Raw genomic sequence first — 16,274 nt, forward strand, 5'->3', positions numbered from 1 at the left:
GAATGCACTACATAGGACCTGCCCATCCTCTCTCTCCAATATTAGTACTTTCAAGTGACAGGGATGATGATTGTTTAAGGGGGAAGTTGTTCAGCTAAAATTAGCATATGGGAAAGTTGCCTTTTTTGCATTTTGATTCCTTTTGATAAAGGCATACCATTGTGCACCCACTACCGCAATCTAGAATGAAACAGTCCATCACCCCCAAAGTTCCCTCCTGCTGCCCCTTTGCAGGCAACCCCCTTTCCTCCAGCCCATGGAAATCACAGACCTGTCTTCTGTTCCTATGGTTTTGCCTTTTCCAAAATGCCCGGAGTGAGATCTGCAGTATGCAGCTTTTGTGTGTGGCTCCTGACACTTAGCGTAATGCATCTGAGATTCAGCCATGTTGGTGTGTGAGTCTGTAGTTAATTCCTTCTTATTGCTACGGTGCACGAACAGTGCACGAATGCTCAGTTGTATGAACAGACCACAGTTTGCTCTCCAACCATCAGGCACTGGATATTTAAGTTGTTCTTAGTTGTGGCTGATGTGACTAAAGCTGCTATGAGCATTTGGATCCAGGTCTTTGTGTGGACATGTTGTCCTCTTTCTTGGGGACATATTAGTAGTGGGATTGTGGGGTTGTATGTTAAGTGTATATTAACTTTGTAAGAAACTCTTAAACTCTTTTCTAACATGGCTGCGCCATTTTGCATTCCTACCAGCAATCTGTGAGAGTTCCAGTTGCTCCACATCTTTGTCAACACTTGATATTGTCAGTTTAAAATTTTAGCCATTTAGTAAGTATATATTACTATCTAAGGATGTTGAATATTATTTCATTCCTTCACTTATTTTGGTGCCCAGTTTTCTTCTTTGATGAAATGTCTGTTCAAGTTTTTCTCACTTAAAAAGGCTGAGTTGTTTTCTCTTACTGAGTTCTAATAGTTCTTGCTATATTCTGGACATAAGACCTTTATCAGATACAAAGTTTACAAATATTTTCTCACAGTCTGAGGCTGCTGTTTTCATTTTATTAACAGTGTCCTTTGAGGAGCAGAAGTTTTTTATTTGACAAGGTCCAATGTATATTTTCTCAGGTGGAGGACCTGAGTTTAAGACGGATAGGTTATTTGTCTAAGGCTAATGAGCGGCAGTGCTGGGAATCGAACCAGGACCTTGTGATTTCCCTCAATGCTATGTTACTTTCCTATGTCTGCTTTCTCCACGTCAGGCTGTGTTGAACTGTAGCCATGAGGGAACCTGGGAATGATGTATCCAGTGACCACGGACACATGGTTGTTTCAGGGTGAGGGTGCTGCCCCCAGCCCCCCAGAGGGTAAGCTCCTCCTGGTTAAGGGTTTCTCTTTCCAGAAAGCGTGCCCTCATATACAGGAGGCTTTCATGAAGAGATACCCGCAGTGAGAATGAGCCCTACGTGCGTCTTTTGCACAGGGCACCCTCAACCCAGGGCTTCTCCATTATGGCACTGTGGACACTGTGGGGGAATTATTCTTTTATGGGGGCCATTCTGTGCATGTAACATGTAACCTAACTGCTGGATGCCAGTTACCAACCCCAACTCAGTGTAACAACCCCAAACATCTCCAGATGTCACCCATGTCCCTTGGTGGGCAAGATTGCCCCACTTTACAGAGGATGAAACTGAGGCCCAGGACAGGCTGGTGACTTGCTCAGGGTTTACTGGGCAGGGCACAGGGAAGGGGAGAATCCATGGCTGAAATGCCAGGGCAGGCTTCCCAGCATGGGAATGAGGGTGGGCTTGAGCCCGGCTTCTCTAGAAGGGAAGGGCCCAGAAGAACCGAGGAGTGGAGTCATCTTTCACAGCACAGATTTCCCTCGAGTTTAACAGCTTAGAACAGCAGTAAACCTTTTCTGTCTCACAGGCTCCACGGGCCAGGGGTCTGGGAGGGGCTTAGCAGGGGTACGGGGGTGTGTGTGAGCTCTGGCTCACGAGGCTGTGGTCACGATGTCGGTGGGGCCGCGTCATCTGGGGGCTGGGCGGGCAGGAGGATTCCCTACTGAGGGGCTCCTCCAGTGTCTAGTGAAGCAATGCCGGTGGTCGGCAGGGGGCCTTGGGCCCTGCCATGGGGGACCTCTCCACGGGGCTGGCCCCCAGGGTGAGCCATCCCAGAGGAAGCCACATGGTCTTTACAAGCCAGCTTCGGGAACCACATGCCATCATGTCTGCAGCACCCTGTCGGTTCACAGGGAGTCCTCTGGGGGTGGGAAGGCCCGCACAAGCGCGAGAGGACCAGCAGGTGAGGATCGCCAGGGGCCATGCTGGCAACTGGCTACAAGGAGGCCGAAAGGTGTTTCAGGTGGCAGACCTTCCTGAGCAAAGGGGTGTGTCTGAGGAGGAGGGGGCAGCAGAGTCGCATAAAAGGGGTGAGGAAGAGAGTGGCCAGATTGGGGTGGGGGCTCGAGGCCGGGCGAGGCGGCTAGGGCTTGCTCCTGTGGTCTGAGGCTGGCAGGGTGGCTATGTGCCGCAGGCCTGCATTCCCCGCCGGGCTTCACCGATTAGGAAAGTGGCACCATTTAGCAGCTGTGGGGTCCTGGGGAGCTGATCTCTCTAAGCTTTGCTTTCTCATTTGCGAATGGGCTGGCAGTGCCGTGCAAGGTTGCCGGGGCAGTCATGTGAGTGAGGTGCTTTCTCAGGACCTGAGAAGATTGGAAGTGTTCAGGGGTATTCCTGAAGGCTCTGGAGTGTGCGTGTGTGAGTGTGCGTGGTGGCTCGTGTGCACGGGCAGATTAATATGGCGAGGGCATTGGAGAGGAAAGACCCCCTCATCAGGAGCCTGGCCAGGAAGGGTTGCATGAAGGAGGCATGCGCTGAGCTCGGTGCTCGTGTGGAAGCCGTGACAGCAGCGGTCCGCTTCCTTGTGGCTGTGCAGCGTGGCGTCTCTGCAGGCCCATCTGAAGGCGAGGGGACTGATCCGAGATTAAGTCAACAGCTCTCTGTGGGGTGTGGGAGGAGCCGATGGACTAGGCTGGGTGGTCTGGAAACACACCCACTGGTCCTGCCACCTACTCCACTGGGACCTGCAGGGCTGCACCTGTGTCTTCACCCAGCGTGTCCCCCGCAGAGGTGGCGGGGCCTGGGGGCCGCCGCTCTGGCCTGCCCACTCCCGCTTGCCGATGGTGCCCAGACTCCTGTGGCCCTGTGGCCTCCTGCTGTTCTTACCCCCGGTGCGCGGTGGACAGTGGCCTGGGCAGGACTGGGGCTGGTGCACTTTCCGGAGGAGCCGCCTGGGCCTGCGTGGGAACCCCACGTTTGCTCGACAGGAAGCCTCCGGGAGAGGAGGGCTGCCCCCTCGAGGTTATCTTAATCCCTGGTTTCCTTCGCATCTCCTCCTCGCTCCCCCCCTGCTGCTGAAACAAATCTCAGAATAAAACAAAAGCCAAAAACCAAAACCAAAAAAAAAAAACAAACAAAGAGGTTTTAGGCGCCGGAAGCACCCTGGGCCTCATAGATTTCCCACTGCGACAAAGGCGATCCTTTCCTGGTAGGTGGAAACCCACCCTTCGGGCCTCATGCCACGTGGCTTGGCCGCCGAGCCCCCGCTGCCCCACAGGAAAGCACATCAGCGCGCTGACTTCCTTGGAAACATTAGACGTATCATCCAGGCTTAGCCCGGCCCATGTGTGATTTCAGATCACCTGGGTGGGAGATGTCGGAAACAGGCAGGACGCTTGCGGGGGAGGAGAGGGGAGAGCAGGTTCCTCTTGGCAGCGTCCTCACCGCTGACGGCCAGACGGCCAAACTGCAGAGGTGACTGTCATCCTGCACAGGCCTGTGCGTATCTGCCACTTACCTACTGAGCAGCCCTCCTGGGGCGTCCTACTCAGTACCCCACACATCCTGGGGAAGGGTGAACATGGGGTCAGGACTGGCCCTGGAGGCCGGGGTGTCACCTGCACACAGGACTAGGATCAGCTGGTGTCCAAGCCCCCGGAGCTGGAAGGTGAGGGAAAATGCCTCCTCCTGGGGCAGCAGCTTCACCCAGTCGACGCAGCTGCCCTCAGCGAGCGGGATAGGGGCGGGGGCGGGGGGCCTGCGGAGTTGGGTCAGGCTCCGTCGAGGCCATGTCGGGCCGGGACTGGCATTTCTGAAGAGTGATTTAGGACACAGCCTAAAGCAGCATCGAAGCCCTCTTTGGAGAAGTTGGCGGAACAGAAGCCGGTGAAAGAGCTGGAGCCCGTGGTGTGTATTCCGGTTCACTCCCCTGTGCTTGAGCTTTTTAAATACACCTGCCTCACAGGGAAAAATGCAAAACCTCTGCAAAGTGCTGCCAGTTGCTGACCCACTATCTGGTCTCCCCTCTCCCTTCCTAAGGAAACCCCAGAATTAGCTGGGACAGAAATATGCCCCATGAGGATTCCTGACCCCCCAGCTGCTTTGTGATCCACGGCCACATAACAGTACTCTTTCCAAAGGGATAGAAAACGAAGTCTGCTAGGGATTTCCCGGTAAAAGTTTTGCTTTCCTGAGACAGGTATTGCTGCATTGCTGCCCCCTCCTCGGATCATTTCCTCTTCCTGGAGTTTAGGTTAAAGGCTGGAGGTGTGGCAGCCGTATTGGGGCTGTGAGGATGATACATGCTCAAGATGTTGGAGTCAGATGCATCTGGACATTGACGGCATACTGCCCCAACCCTCGTTAGTGGAGAAAACTAAACCCCACAGGTCAAACTTCTGTAGGGAGTTTCCGACACCCCAAGTTGATAATACAGTGTTTGGCATATAGTGGATTCTCAATAATAACTAAAACCACTCTCACCCTTTTCTAGGCCTCTGAGCCTGGAGAAAGGTGGTCACTTGCAGTAATGTGCCCAAAAAGGGGACAATAACTGGACACCCATGCCAGTGCACTTTCCAGGGCTCCCTGCCCTGAAACAGGGCCCGGGTTCCTGTGTCCAGGGCTCTGGGACTTCAAGGTATGAATGATGGTCTGGGTGCTTTTTATTCATTCCTTTAGCAGTGTCACCAGGCCATAGTTATGGTCTAAAATGTCACTACAAACAATGAGTTAGCAAACACTGAGCCGCCTCCTGGGGGAAATTAAAGGTTGGGTTCCTGGGGGCTTCTGGTCCCAACATTTTCATCGACTGATCAATACATGCCCTTGGTTTATGTGTTTAAAGACACTTACTTTAACATACATTGTTGATTCATTAACATGGAACCCTGGGCCAAATAGTCCTACAGCGCACGTCTGCACGCGGCTCTTCTAACACGGGGTTTTTCCCTGATGTGTGTGTCGTGGGCGGGGGGCCCGTGAGCTTTGTCACTCTTTGCCTGTGGGTGATCACAAAGGTCGCAAAGGAACCGTGAACATTCCATCCGGCGTGACCTTGGCGGTGGGATTTACCTCTGCCCCTTATTTTCAGCTTGCAATGTCTCTTCTCTTTCTGTAGCTTCTTTTTCTTTTCATCTTACTCTCTCTTCCTCTACTACTTTGGACCTTATATATTCAGTTTCTATTCTTTCAGTGGTGACCCTGCAGGATTTTGCCAGGTGTCATAAACATTAAAAAATATCCGACTTAATTAACATTTGATATTCTTTTTCCTATGATACAATCAATACCTTAGAAAATATGTCACCTCTCTTCTGACTTACGTGCAACGTTGTCATATATTTTATTCCTAATTTTAACTCTTCCAAGTTAGTCCTGATTTTTCTTGTTTTACGTAGTCAGCATTTATTCGGAATTACTGAAATATTCCACATACCCTTTGCTCATGAGTTTTTTCTTATATCTTGCATCTTCCTTCTGTGATGATTTTTTTTTGACCTAAAATATATCTTTTCTGATTGTCTTCACTCACAACTTAATTTTTACTTGCCTGAAAATATATTGGTCAGTCTTTTCTTTTATGGTTTGTACTTTTTGTGTGTTGTTAAGGCAGCCCTGCCCCGAGGCTATGAAGCTGTCACTCTGTTGTCCTCTGAAAGTTTTACAGTCATGCCTTTTCCACTGAGCTGTCAAAAAGTCACCTGGAGCTGACTTTTGTGTGTGGCATGAGGCGGAGGTCCGCCGTAGTCAGCAGTGCTTCCCATCAACTATGTCGGAGTCTAGATATGGCGGGCACACGGGAGGACTGCGAATGCCCGCCAGGAAGTGCATCCGTCATCCATGCTGCGTGACAAAGCGCCACAAACCCAGCGGCTTCAAGCAGCACTCATTTATTTATTCATTCATTAAAAAAAATTTTATTAAGGCGTTATTGATATACACTCTTATGAAGGTTTCACATGAAAAAACAATGTGGTTACTACGTTTACCCATATTATCAAGTCCCCCCACAGACCCCAATGCAGTCACTGTCCATCAGTGTAGTAAGATGCCACAGACCCACTATGTGCCTTCTCTGTGCTACACTGTTTTCCCTGTGACCCCCCACACTGTGTGTACTAAACATAATACCCCTCAGTCCCCTTCTCCCTCCCTCCCCACCTGCCCTTCCACACTCCTCCCCTTTGGTAACTGTTAGTTCATTCTTGGGTTCTGTGAGTCTGCTGCTGTTTTGTTCCTTCAGTCTTGCTTTGTTCTTATACTCCACAGATGAGGGAAATCATTTGGCACTTGTTTTTCTCCACCTGGCTTATTTCACTGAGCATAATACCCTCCAGCTCCATCCATGTTGTTGCAAATGGTAGGATTTGTTTTCTTCTTATGGCTGAATAATATTCCATTGTGTATATGTACCACATCTTCCTTATCCACTCACCTACTGATGGGCGCTTAGGTTGCTCCCATTTCTTGGCTATGGTAAAAAGTGCCAAGTAGCACCCATTCATTAGCTCGCAGTTCTTCAGGGAAGAAGTCCAGGTGGGCTGGCTGGTGCAGGCTGCGGGGAGAAATTCGCTCCTGAGCCCCTGTGCTTGTTGACAGGACTCAGTTCTTGGCAGCTGTGGGGCTGAGTGTCCCTGCTGGCTGTCGGCTGGGGGCGACTCCCGCCCTTGGCCCATCACTGCAGACCTCTCCTCCCTCGGCGGCTGACTCCTTCACAGCCAGCAGGAGGCTCTCCCTCCTGGGTGCTCGGCTGGAGTCCTGTGTGGCACGGCCTAACTGTGAGGGTGACTCTCCTGTGACGTTCATGTCAGCCACAGACACGTGGCTGGCTTCTGCCGATGCCGTGAGCAGAAGAGGGGCAGGCCGCTTCCTGAGGGAGGGTTTAAGGGCTGTCAAAGACCAGGAAGAGAAAGAAACAGGCAAGAGACCCCACTGCGACTTTGCAGGAGAGGAAACCTAGTAGGCAAAGTAAACAGAAAGACCAAATCAAGGCCACAGCAAGACACCATGCTCGGCAGACTGTAAGAGCCCATGTCGGTGAGGGGGGGGACGCACCCAGACACCCACACACTGCTGTTGGAAGTGTAACTCGGTGCCACCACCTTGGAGAATAAATAAGCATTTATTTACTTATTTATGAAGTTAAAGCTATGTGTTCCCTTGAACCGAGCATGGGCATTCATAGCAATGAAACTCTAGCATATGTCTTTATTAGAACAATTTTGGTTGAAGCACAATTTAGGTAGGCATTTTACTCGAATACCTTGAAGACGTGACTCCCCTACTGGTGCCGGGAAGCCAGCTGAGGGGCCCCTCCCAAGCTCTTCAGCCCCACCGTGCCCTCTCTCGCTGCTTCTAAGACACTCTCTTCTGTTTCAGCCATTCCCGATGTTCTGTGACTGACGACTGGATTCTTGAGATCACGAGCTAAACCAGTGGCCAACGTTGTTTGCATCCATCCCATTCCTGTGCTTTCACGGGAGTGCGAGAATCAAAGCCTGCACGAATCCCAGCATCGGGGCTTCACTTCCTACCCCACAGGGCACATCCACTTCACAGCTCCTTGCCCCTGTGCTAATAAAGGCTCTCGCCCACGTCTTCCCCTTGTGCCTTCTGCTTCCGACCACCGCTGTGTGCTTCCCTCTGTGGCCTTGCATGGCGTGAAGCATCTTCGTCCCCTGCTCTTTGGGAATACAGGAAATAAGTTCTTATTTCGGAGCAGTGGTCTCTGTGCCTATCGTCTTAGCATACCGGGTGAACCAAACCCAGGTACATCTTATCCACTCGCTCCGTGCTAGATTCTTCGGGATGCCTGAATCTGTGGGTCGACGTCTTTCATCAGCTCTGACAATTCTCAGCTGTTTTCCCTTCAGATATAGCCTTGCCCTATGCTCTTCTTCTGGAACTCCTGTTATTTTATGTCATCATATCTCCCCCTCCTCTCCTGGCCTCATGGGGCAGACGGGAGAAGAGCAGAGGAAGCCAACGAGCAGGAGGAAGGGGCTGGGTAGAAACCCCACCTGAGAGGTCGTGTGGCCCAGAGGGAGAGGTGAGGCCTGGCGCTGCCCTTCCTGGCAGGGGCCCAGCTCACAGCCCGAGGGCTAGCCGTAGTCCGGTGACATCCCTGGCTCTCCCAGAGCCCGTGGCCTGCCTGAGCTGCCTGAGCAGCCTCTTGTCCCTGACAACCGAACATTGTCACCCATCGGTGATAGCGGACACTCCAGGCGGCATGGGAGCCCAAGGCCCTCAGGGCGCTTCTGAGGAGACAGGCGATTCTTGCCGGGCCACACATGAGGTGGCAGTGGGGCACTTTCCTGTGACTCAATCCAACTTTGAGAACCCACGAGTGTCCAAGTCCTCATGCCTGTCACCTCCTGACCTGTTCTGAGGGACACTCGTACTCACTCCAAAAATCTCATATGCATGTGCCCAGTGGGCCTCACTTACGTCCCCCATCATTTGCCTTCTTTTTTATTTAGAAATTGAGAAAGAACCGAGGCCCAGTCATGTTGGGAAACGGCTGAAATTTCCCCTCTCTATTTAGTACATTTCTTTTATCTTAAAAAAAAATACCATTAAGTTATCTCCCTTATTTTATTTTATTTTTTCTGGAAAACTCTTTAGTTTGTGTATTTCTCAAGCATTCTGACATTCTGTCCCAGACTAATGGCCGGATCACTTCCTTCTAGTCCCTCTCAAAATTCCTGCTGGTTTTATCTCTTGCAAATGCCTTAGTGCTGCAAAGCAAATTCCCCCTTCCCTCCCATTTTTCTACACTTCGCTCTGTGAAAAAGAAAGGGCCCCAGGCTCACTGAGGTCTTTAGGCAAACCAGATACATCCCCACAGAGCCTTCAAAGGTGCCTCCTCCAAAGCTGCACAAACCTCTGCCTATTAACTCTTTCAGAGAGCGTTTGTCGGCGTGTGAAAACCGTCTGGGTTCATTGATAAAAAAAAGGTATTGTTTTTGGGCTGTTGAGTATATTAACGAGTTGTATCAGAGGACAGTTAGTATTTGCAAAGGGCTTTGGTTACTTAGGCCTATTTGCTGCCTTAAAAGATGAAACGACATTCGGAAAAGACACCCCCTGCCAGAACATACTTCATTAAGAGGCTGGTAGGACGCTTCTCCTCCCCAAACCCCAAAGAGTTAAGTTGAAATGGTTACTATTCCTCTCTGTGGCCCCCACATCCCGTATTCTAATGTATGAACTCTCATTCAGACGCGAGCCAGCCCCATATGCTTCCCGGGCTTGGCGACAGCTTGCGTCCTCCGCATGACATGTATGGTCTCTGCTGAAATATTCATAAAAACACAGTGTTATGAACTGGAAGCTCACCTAGACTGTGCACATACACGCATGCATGTATTTGTAGCCCCATGTTCCGAGGGGGGTTCACTTTGTCCCTTCTTGTCCAGGGACTCTCAGCCCGAGGTGAGAAAACCAAAGCAGGGTCATTAAGAATTCTGACAAGGTAGGCTGAATAAATTGTGTTTTCTTTGTGAGCCTTAATCCGGTGTTGTATTGGCTTCTCGGACATGGCTAATTTATTTGGAATTTCATTCTGTTCCTGACAGCGCCCTTGACTAGCTGTTTGATCACCCTGAGCAAAGTTACATACCAGCTTTCAACTGCTGGAAGGCCAGCAGTGTAATTTTTCTCAAGTGCATTCTGCTGGGTCCGGCTTTGTGCTTGTGGTAGGACATTTCAAACGGCTGCGGCCATCCCTTGTTGGGGAGAGAATCCAGCCCTCGCAGGGGTCTCCCTCAATGAGGAAGCTTCCCACTTGCTCCCACTCATTTGGGATTTTAATCTGCTTTTGTGGTGCAGGAAGAAAGAAAATTAATTTTCTCCTGTCTGTGGGTAGGAGCATTTCACTGGAAACCCGGTTGAAATGCATGTCCTATTGACTTCAGCCGCCTGCATGGACTGGCTGTGCTTTGAGATGCAGTTGTCTCAGGGGAAGAAGAAAATCGGCCACAAACCGTTCCAGGGGTCTGACCCTGGGTCTCCATCAGTCCTATTATCTCAGCAGAAATAGGAGTTGACGTTCATTCTCTCCTGAGTCATATATATCTGCAATGTTTGCTTCTTCTCTTTTGAATAGCAAGGATGTCTTGCTTGGGAAAAAGAAAAAAAATAACAGATTTTCAATGAGACTCCAACACTTCTGAGAGTCTCTGCATCATTGTAGTCGGTGATTTTTACATTTTGGCAGAATCTGGTATAATGAAAATTGTTCCCTTTAATTTGGCTTCTCGATACCTGTCCACATAACACATTCCTCCTGCGTGCCTTCTGGGTGCCAGGAACTGTGCTGAGCCCTGGGGGGTTTGGGGAGAGCCCACATTCTAGAAATACTTAGAAGACTCCAGGGGATGTTAGGCTGTGAGGAAAGTAAAAACGTGACTGACCAATCAACTGAAAAACAGGGTCACGTGATGGACGGGGCCTGGTGAGAGGGGTCACCTTGGCGTTCTGGGCCTCCCTGCGAGGTGGGGAAGTCCACCGGGTCCCTGTGCCATTTGAGCAATGCTCATTTCCTGAAAAGCACTCGTATGCCTGGCCTTGCTTGCAGAACATGGGGAAGGGACAATTGTGCCTGTTTACGGATGAGGAAGCTGAGGCCCAGAGCACTGCAGGGACTTTTGGAAGGAGACCCAGCTTCTGTAGGGCAGGCAACTCAGAGGGGACCCTTGAGGCTTGTCCTGGTGCCGTCACTCACAGCAAGAGCTGGTCCTGGGCGGGGACTAGGCTATGTCCACCCTGAGGCCTCCTCCATGGACCTTGCCTGTGGAGAGCTCATCTGCTGAGCACTGTGTTAGGGGACAATGAGGGAGGACTTGCTGGCCACTGTTTCAGTGACTGGACACTTGGGTGAGGGAAGACCCCCTGGCTCTCTGCACTCCTTACTGAGCCCAGGCCCTGCGTCCACCCTGGGGCCTCTCCACTCAGCCCTGTGACTTGCAGCAAACTGGCTGCCGGGTCTGCTCACCCTCTTTGTCATGGGCTGCATTCCCAGCAGGTGCTTTAAGAGACGGTTCACCTGGCAAAATGTGCAGGAGGTGTGGGGAGGGCAGAAGGAAGGAGGGAATGGCCAGGAAGAGCTGTGGCTTCAGGCACAGCCGCATTTGCTGAGCTCTTGAGGGGAATCCTGGGGGCTGTGTTCGGACTTGGAGTTTGTCCTGATCCCAGCGGTCAGTCCCAGACTGAGGGCTGTGTGGGTTGAGGGCACCCCAAACGCTCCGGGTGTCCATACTGGGGGCTTCAGCACCAAGGATGTTGCCTGGAGAAGAGGTGTGTGGGAAGCCAAGGGACAATGAGGCCGAGGGCCGGGGCCGCAGCAAGGGCCCAGAGCAGCCCCACCTTGTCCCCAAATGCACCTTCACACCTGCAAAGCGCTGGCCTCTGTGCTGGCTTTCATTATCACCACATTATTGTTTTCCTTTTGGTGATGCCGCTGCCTGTGTCTCAGGCCTGCTACACCTGCCAGGTAATCCTTTCTCAGGAGAAGCCACCCAAGGCATGGCCATGACACTGCCCAGGGCAGGGGACCTTTGCTTCCTCTCCTGAAGGGCGTACTGACCTTGGCTTCCCCGAATGCCGGGGGGGCAAGGACGTCTGGGCAGGAAGGGGGGGCTTCCATGGCCCTAAGTCTCAGTGCGTGAGCACCACGTGAGCAGGCCATTGTTGACTCTGTGTGCTTGGCAAACAGGAGATTTATCCAAGGCCACCTTCCCCACCTGCTGGGCCAGGGGCCTGGGTAGGAGGCTGAGGATAGCATCTGCTCAGCATGTGCCCGGGGTCTCCCGCTCCCCTGGGGCACCCACCTGGAGACGCCGACCTCTCAGGTAGGCAAAATGCCCGCTTAGGAATCAACCTCTTCTCCTTTGGTTCATGGCTGCTTCACCCCCGGGGACTGTCCCTTCACATGCACATGGGTTTCTCTGGGAGGGCAGCTTGCAAGCCCTGAGGACGTTCTGCAACATTCGGGATGTCCTCGGCCAGCAGCCATGTCTCAGGGGACACCGTGTCTGATTACTGACTCAGTATGGCCCCCACCACCTCAGGGCTTATGTATGTTTGAAGGGATCTTCAAACCTCTGCACACAGGACCCCGTGTCCCCTGAGAGCTGTCTCCAGTAAGTCCCCAGACCAGCCGGCCAGGTCCCCCGGCTGGCAGCTCTCTCTGTGGACTGGGACACAAAAAGGCATTTATCACCCAGAGAGCAAAGTAGGCCGTGATCACTTCTGAGACAGGCCCTGCCATTTGGGGTGACATCTGAGTTTGCAGAGCTGAGGGCCCTTGGAGGGGTGCAGGTGGGCGCTCCCTGGGGGTCCGGCTCACGGTGAGCAGCCATCACATGCTTCCTGGGATTATCCTGATGACCACAGGGGCACCACCATCCCTCTGAGCTCAGGAAGGGGGTGGTGGTGGGGGTGCCCGGCATCTGCTCCCAGCTCACCCCCAAAGGCCGACCCACGGAGACCTTGCTGTGAAAGGCCAGAGGTGAACCTGGGAGTGGCCGAGTCTGCAGAGGTGTGTGTGCCCACACATGTGAGCGCCCGGTATGTGCATGCGTGTGTACATGTCCACGCGTGTGCTCCTGCGTTCATGTATGTGGCGGGCAGAGAAGGGTGGGCAGGAGCTGTTACTTCAGAGAGGGAGGGGTGACCCTCCTCAGGGGTCTCTGTGCGGCGGCAGCAGCCGGCGATGGCGCAGCTCCCCCCCCACCTCCCTGTCCTGGGAACGGCCCCACCTGCCCGGCTCTCCCGCCAGGGGTCCGCGGCCCGAGAGGTTGGGCGGCCTGGCCCAGGTCCCCCAGCCAGTTCGCGGAGGGACCCAGCGCGAGGCCACGGTCGCGGCCGGGGCCGTGGGGGGCCGCCCCGTCCAGCCGAGGGCCGGGGTGGGCTGGAGCGGGCGCGCCGGGACGGGGCGCTGGCCCCCGACCCCCTCCGGGGAGCGGCGGGCTTCCCGGGGCGCAGCCCCGTCCCGGGGCTCCGGCGGCGGCCTGCGCGGCCCCGGCTCACGCCGCGGCGCCCCCCTCTCTCCGCCCTGTCGGCTGCAGCGCCCCCGCCGCCGGGACCAGGCCGCCTGAGGGACGGCGGAGCGCGGAGAGAAAGGCCCGATTGTGCGGCGCGGCCGGAGGAGCGGCGTGGGCGGCGCGGGAGCCCGAGCGCAGGCCTCGCCCAGCAGCTGCCGCCGGGCGGCCGGGTCACGTCAGCGCCGGCGAGCGGAGCCCGCAGAGGGGGCGCCCGCAGCCCCTCCACAATGCGGCCTTTGTCGGCCCGGGGGGCGCCCCCGTCGGGATGAATGGCGCGCGGGCCTCCTGAGCAGGGAGGCGGCCCGCGGCCCCGATCTGGGCTCCCCTCTGCCGGGGGGCCCCCCGGGATCGCAGCGCGGCCTGCTAGGGGCCGCAGGAGGGGCCCCCGCGACCCCGGAGCCCCCCGCCCAGCCCCCCCCCCCCCCCCCCACACAGCCGGCACTGGGCGGAGCCCGGGGCCGGGCGCTCCGGACCCGCTGCTGCCCCGCGAGGCCTGGCCCTCGGCATGGCCTCCTGGCCGGGGGGCAGCGCGGGCCCCGACCCGCTCGTTGTCCTGCTGGCCGTCATCCTGCTAGCGCGCTTCCTTCTGTGGGCCTGCCTCGGCACCTACCTTGATTATAGGCTGGCCCGGCCGCAGCCCGCAAAACCCAAGGAGGACTAGGCATCCGTGGCCGCAGCACTCGGCGCAAGGCGCCTTCCCCTCTAGGAGGACACTGTCCCAGGGGTGCCCTGTCCTGCGGCTGGGGGTGCCTTGGGTGGAGGGGGGCAGGCACATAGCCGCTGCAACCCCCCCCGTGGGGCAGACGTGGACCAGGCTCTGCCCAGACTGATCAGGCTGTGTGACCGCATCACCAGCCAGCCCAGCCACCAACCCCCCACCCCCATTCCCCCATGTCCCCCCAATCCCTGGCTTCCGGAAGGACAGGAGGCAGCACAGTCCACTGCCTTGTCTCTCCCAGTGCAGACCCCACAGGGTGTCCACGGACAGGTGACGCCTGAGGTCAAGGCCAGCTCCGGCTGACCGTGGGCGAGCTCCCCCACCTCTGAAGAGGGCATGGTGATCCCATGACCCGGGAGGGTCGGTCAGGGTGGCGTGGGCTAGCCCCCCTAACTGCAGACTGTGGGACATGTGGAGGGCAGTTGGTGGAGGAGCCACAGGACCCACGTGCTTTGCTCCCCTCTGCTTTAAGCTGAGACACGCCTGAGAAGACTGACAGGCGGGGAAATGTGGCCCCTGAGAATCCAGTGCCCGTCTCCCTGGCCCATCAACTGTGTCCGTGCCCGAATGAAGGAGCAGCACATAGCAGCTGGGTGGTGCTCAGCCTGGTGCTGGGTTGGAATCACCCAGGAGATTATAGCAAACACCAGTAGTCAAGCCTCCGAGTCTGAGAAACAGCAGCAGAGACAGGATGTTCCTGGGGCCTGGTGACACTGGGAACTCACAGCAGAGCCTTAGGGGGCTGGAGTTGCTGGCCTGGGGTAGTAGACCCCAGGGGTGCCGTGGCTGGGAGCTGTTGGGCTTGCAGTGTCCTGGCAGCATGGACTGCAGGTGTGAGCCTGGCATGCAGTTATCGCTGCTTCTGTGGGACTGGGTGAACTCACCCGTGCTGAGAAGACCTTGTTTGGCTGTGGAGAGATCGCTGTGCTCCAGGGAACTCCAGGGACTGTGGAAGTGGTCAGAGAAGCAGTGACCTTCTGGGGGTTGGGCTTACCAACTTGAGAGTGTTGATGCTGGGGTGTCCAGGGGACGATTCACAGATGACCTGGATGAGGTTCCCTGCTTACTGATGGCAGTCTGGAGAGTCTGCCGAGGGGGGGTTACTGTGCACTGATTCATCCAGGGCTGGCAGGTGGCTGTCCTCTGGGCTGTTGTATTAGCCAGTGGCCAGGCAGAACCCTCATTCTTCACCTCCACCCGTCAATGTCAAGGACAATCTGCCACAGGGTGGCTGAGCGCTCTGCTGAAGATTCTCTCCTGATGTAGGGTTAGGGGAGGGGGAGTTCTCATTGCTCTTTAGGAAAACATCAGCCTCCCAGGAATTCCACTCCTAGGAATTTACCCTAAGAATGCAGGAGCCCAGTTTGAAAAAGACAGATGCACCCCTATGCTTATTGCAGCACTATTTACAATAGCCAAGAAATGGAAGCAACCTAAGCGTCCATCAGTAGGTGAATGGATAAAGAAGATGTGGTACATATTATACACAATGGAATATTATTCAGCCATAAGAAGAAAACAGATCCTACCATTTGCAACAAGATGGATGGAGCTAGAGGGTATTATGCTCAGGGAAATAAGCCAGGCGGAGAAAGACAAATACCAAATGATTTCCCTCATCTGTGGAGTATAAGAACAAAGGAAAACTGAAGGAACAAAACAGCAGCAAAATCACAGAACCCAAGAATGGACTAGCAGTTACCAAAGGGAAAGGGACTTGGAGGGGGGGTGCGGTGCACGTCAGTGGGAAGGTAGGGAGAAGGGGAAAAAGGGGCATTACGGTTAGCACACATAATGTGGGGGGGGGGGACATGGGGAAGGCAGTATATACAGAGAAGACAAGTAGTGACTCTATAGCCTCCTACTACGCTGATGGACAGTGACTGTAATGGGGTGTGTGGTGGGGACTTGGTGATGGGGGGAGTCTAGTAAACATAATGTTGCTCATGTAATTGTATAGCAATGATACCAAAATTAAAAAAAAGAAAAAGAAAAAAATTGTCCAGTCTTCTTTATAATTATTATGCAAGATTGTCTTGCTCTCTTTAAGGAGGAAGCACGCTCATTGTCATGTATGTGCACCATTCTGGGTTGCCTGGGACTTCCCTGGTTTGAAAACTGGAAGTCCCACATTCTGGGAAACCCCTCCATCTTGGGCAAAGCCCCTCCCCCCCCACCTCTTGGGCAAAGCCCACCCTCCCCCAACATC

The 16,274-nt window shown here is 54.4% G+C and overlaps 1 protein-coding gene across 2 annotated transcripts; it reads left to right on the plus strand.

Moving 5' to 3' along the window:
* Nucleotides 1–12,000: 12,000 nt before the first annotated feature.
* On the plus strand, nt 12,001–15,675 carry SMIM38 (small integral membrane protein 38). 2 transcript variants are annotated; one of them, XM_037011773.2, is made up of 3 exons: nt 12,001–12,153; nt 13,372–14,037; nt 14,538–15,668. In XM_037011773.2, the coding sequence occupies exon 2, from the start codon at nt 13,853–13,855 to the stop codon at nt 14,006–14,008; it is 156 nt and encodes a 51-aa protein (XP_036867668.2). In that variant the 5' UTR covers nt 12,001–12,153; nt 13,372–13,852; the 3' UTR covers nt 14,009–14,037; nt 14,538–15,668. The 2 variants fall into 2 exon arrangements, with proteins under 2 accessions (XP_036867668.2, XP_073073364.1); XM_073217263.1 differs by having other exon boundaries at nt 13,372–15,675.
* Nucleotides 15,676–16,274: the final 599 nt, after the last annotated feature.

This window comes from Manis javanica, chromosome 11 (assembly GCF_040802235.1).
Source record: "Manis javanica isolate MJ-LG chromosome 11, MJ_LKY, whole genome shotgun sequence".
NCBI lineage: Eukaryota > Metazoa > Chordata > Mammalia > Pholidota > Manidae > Manis > Manis javanica.

Excerpts from the sequence above, each read along its gene's own strand:
- SMIM38 (XM_073217263.1), top strand. The coding sequence starts at position 13,853 with ATGGCCTCCTGGCCGGGGGGCAGCGCGGGCCCCGACCCGCTCGTTGTC.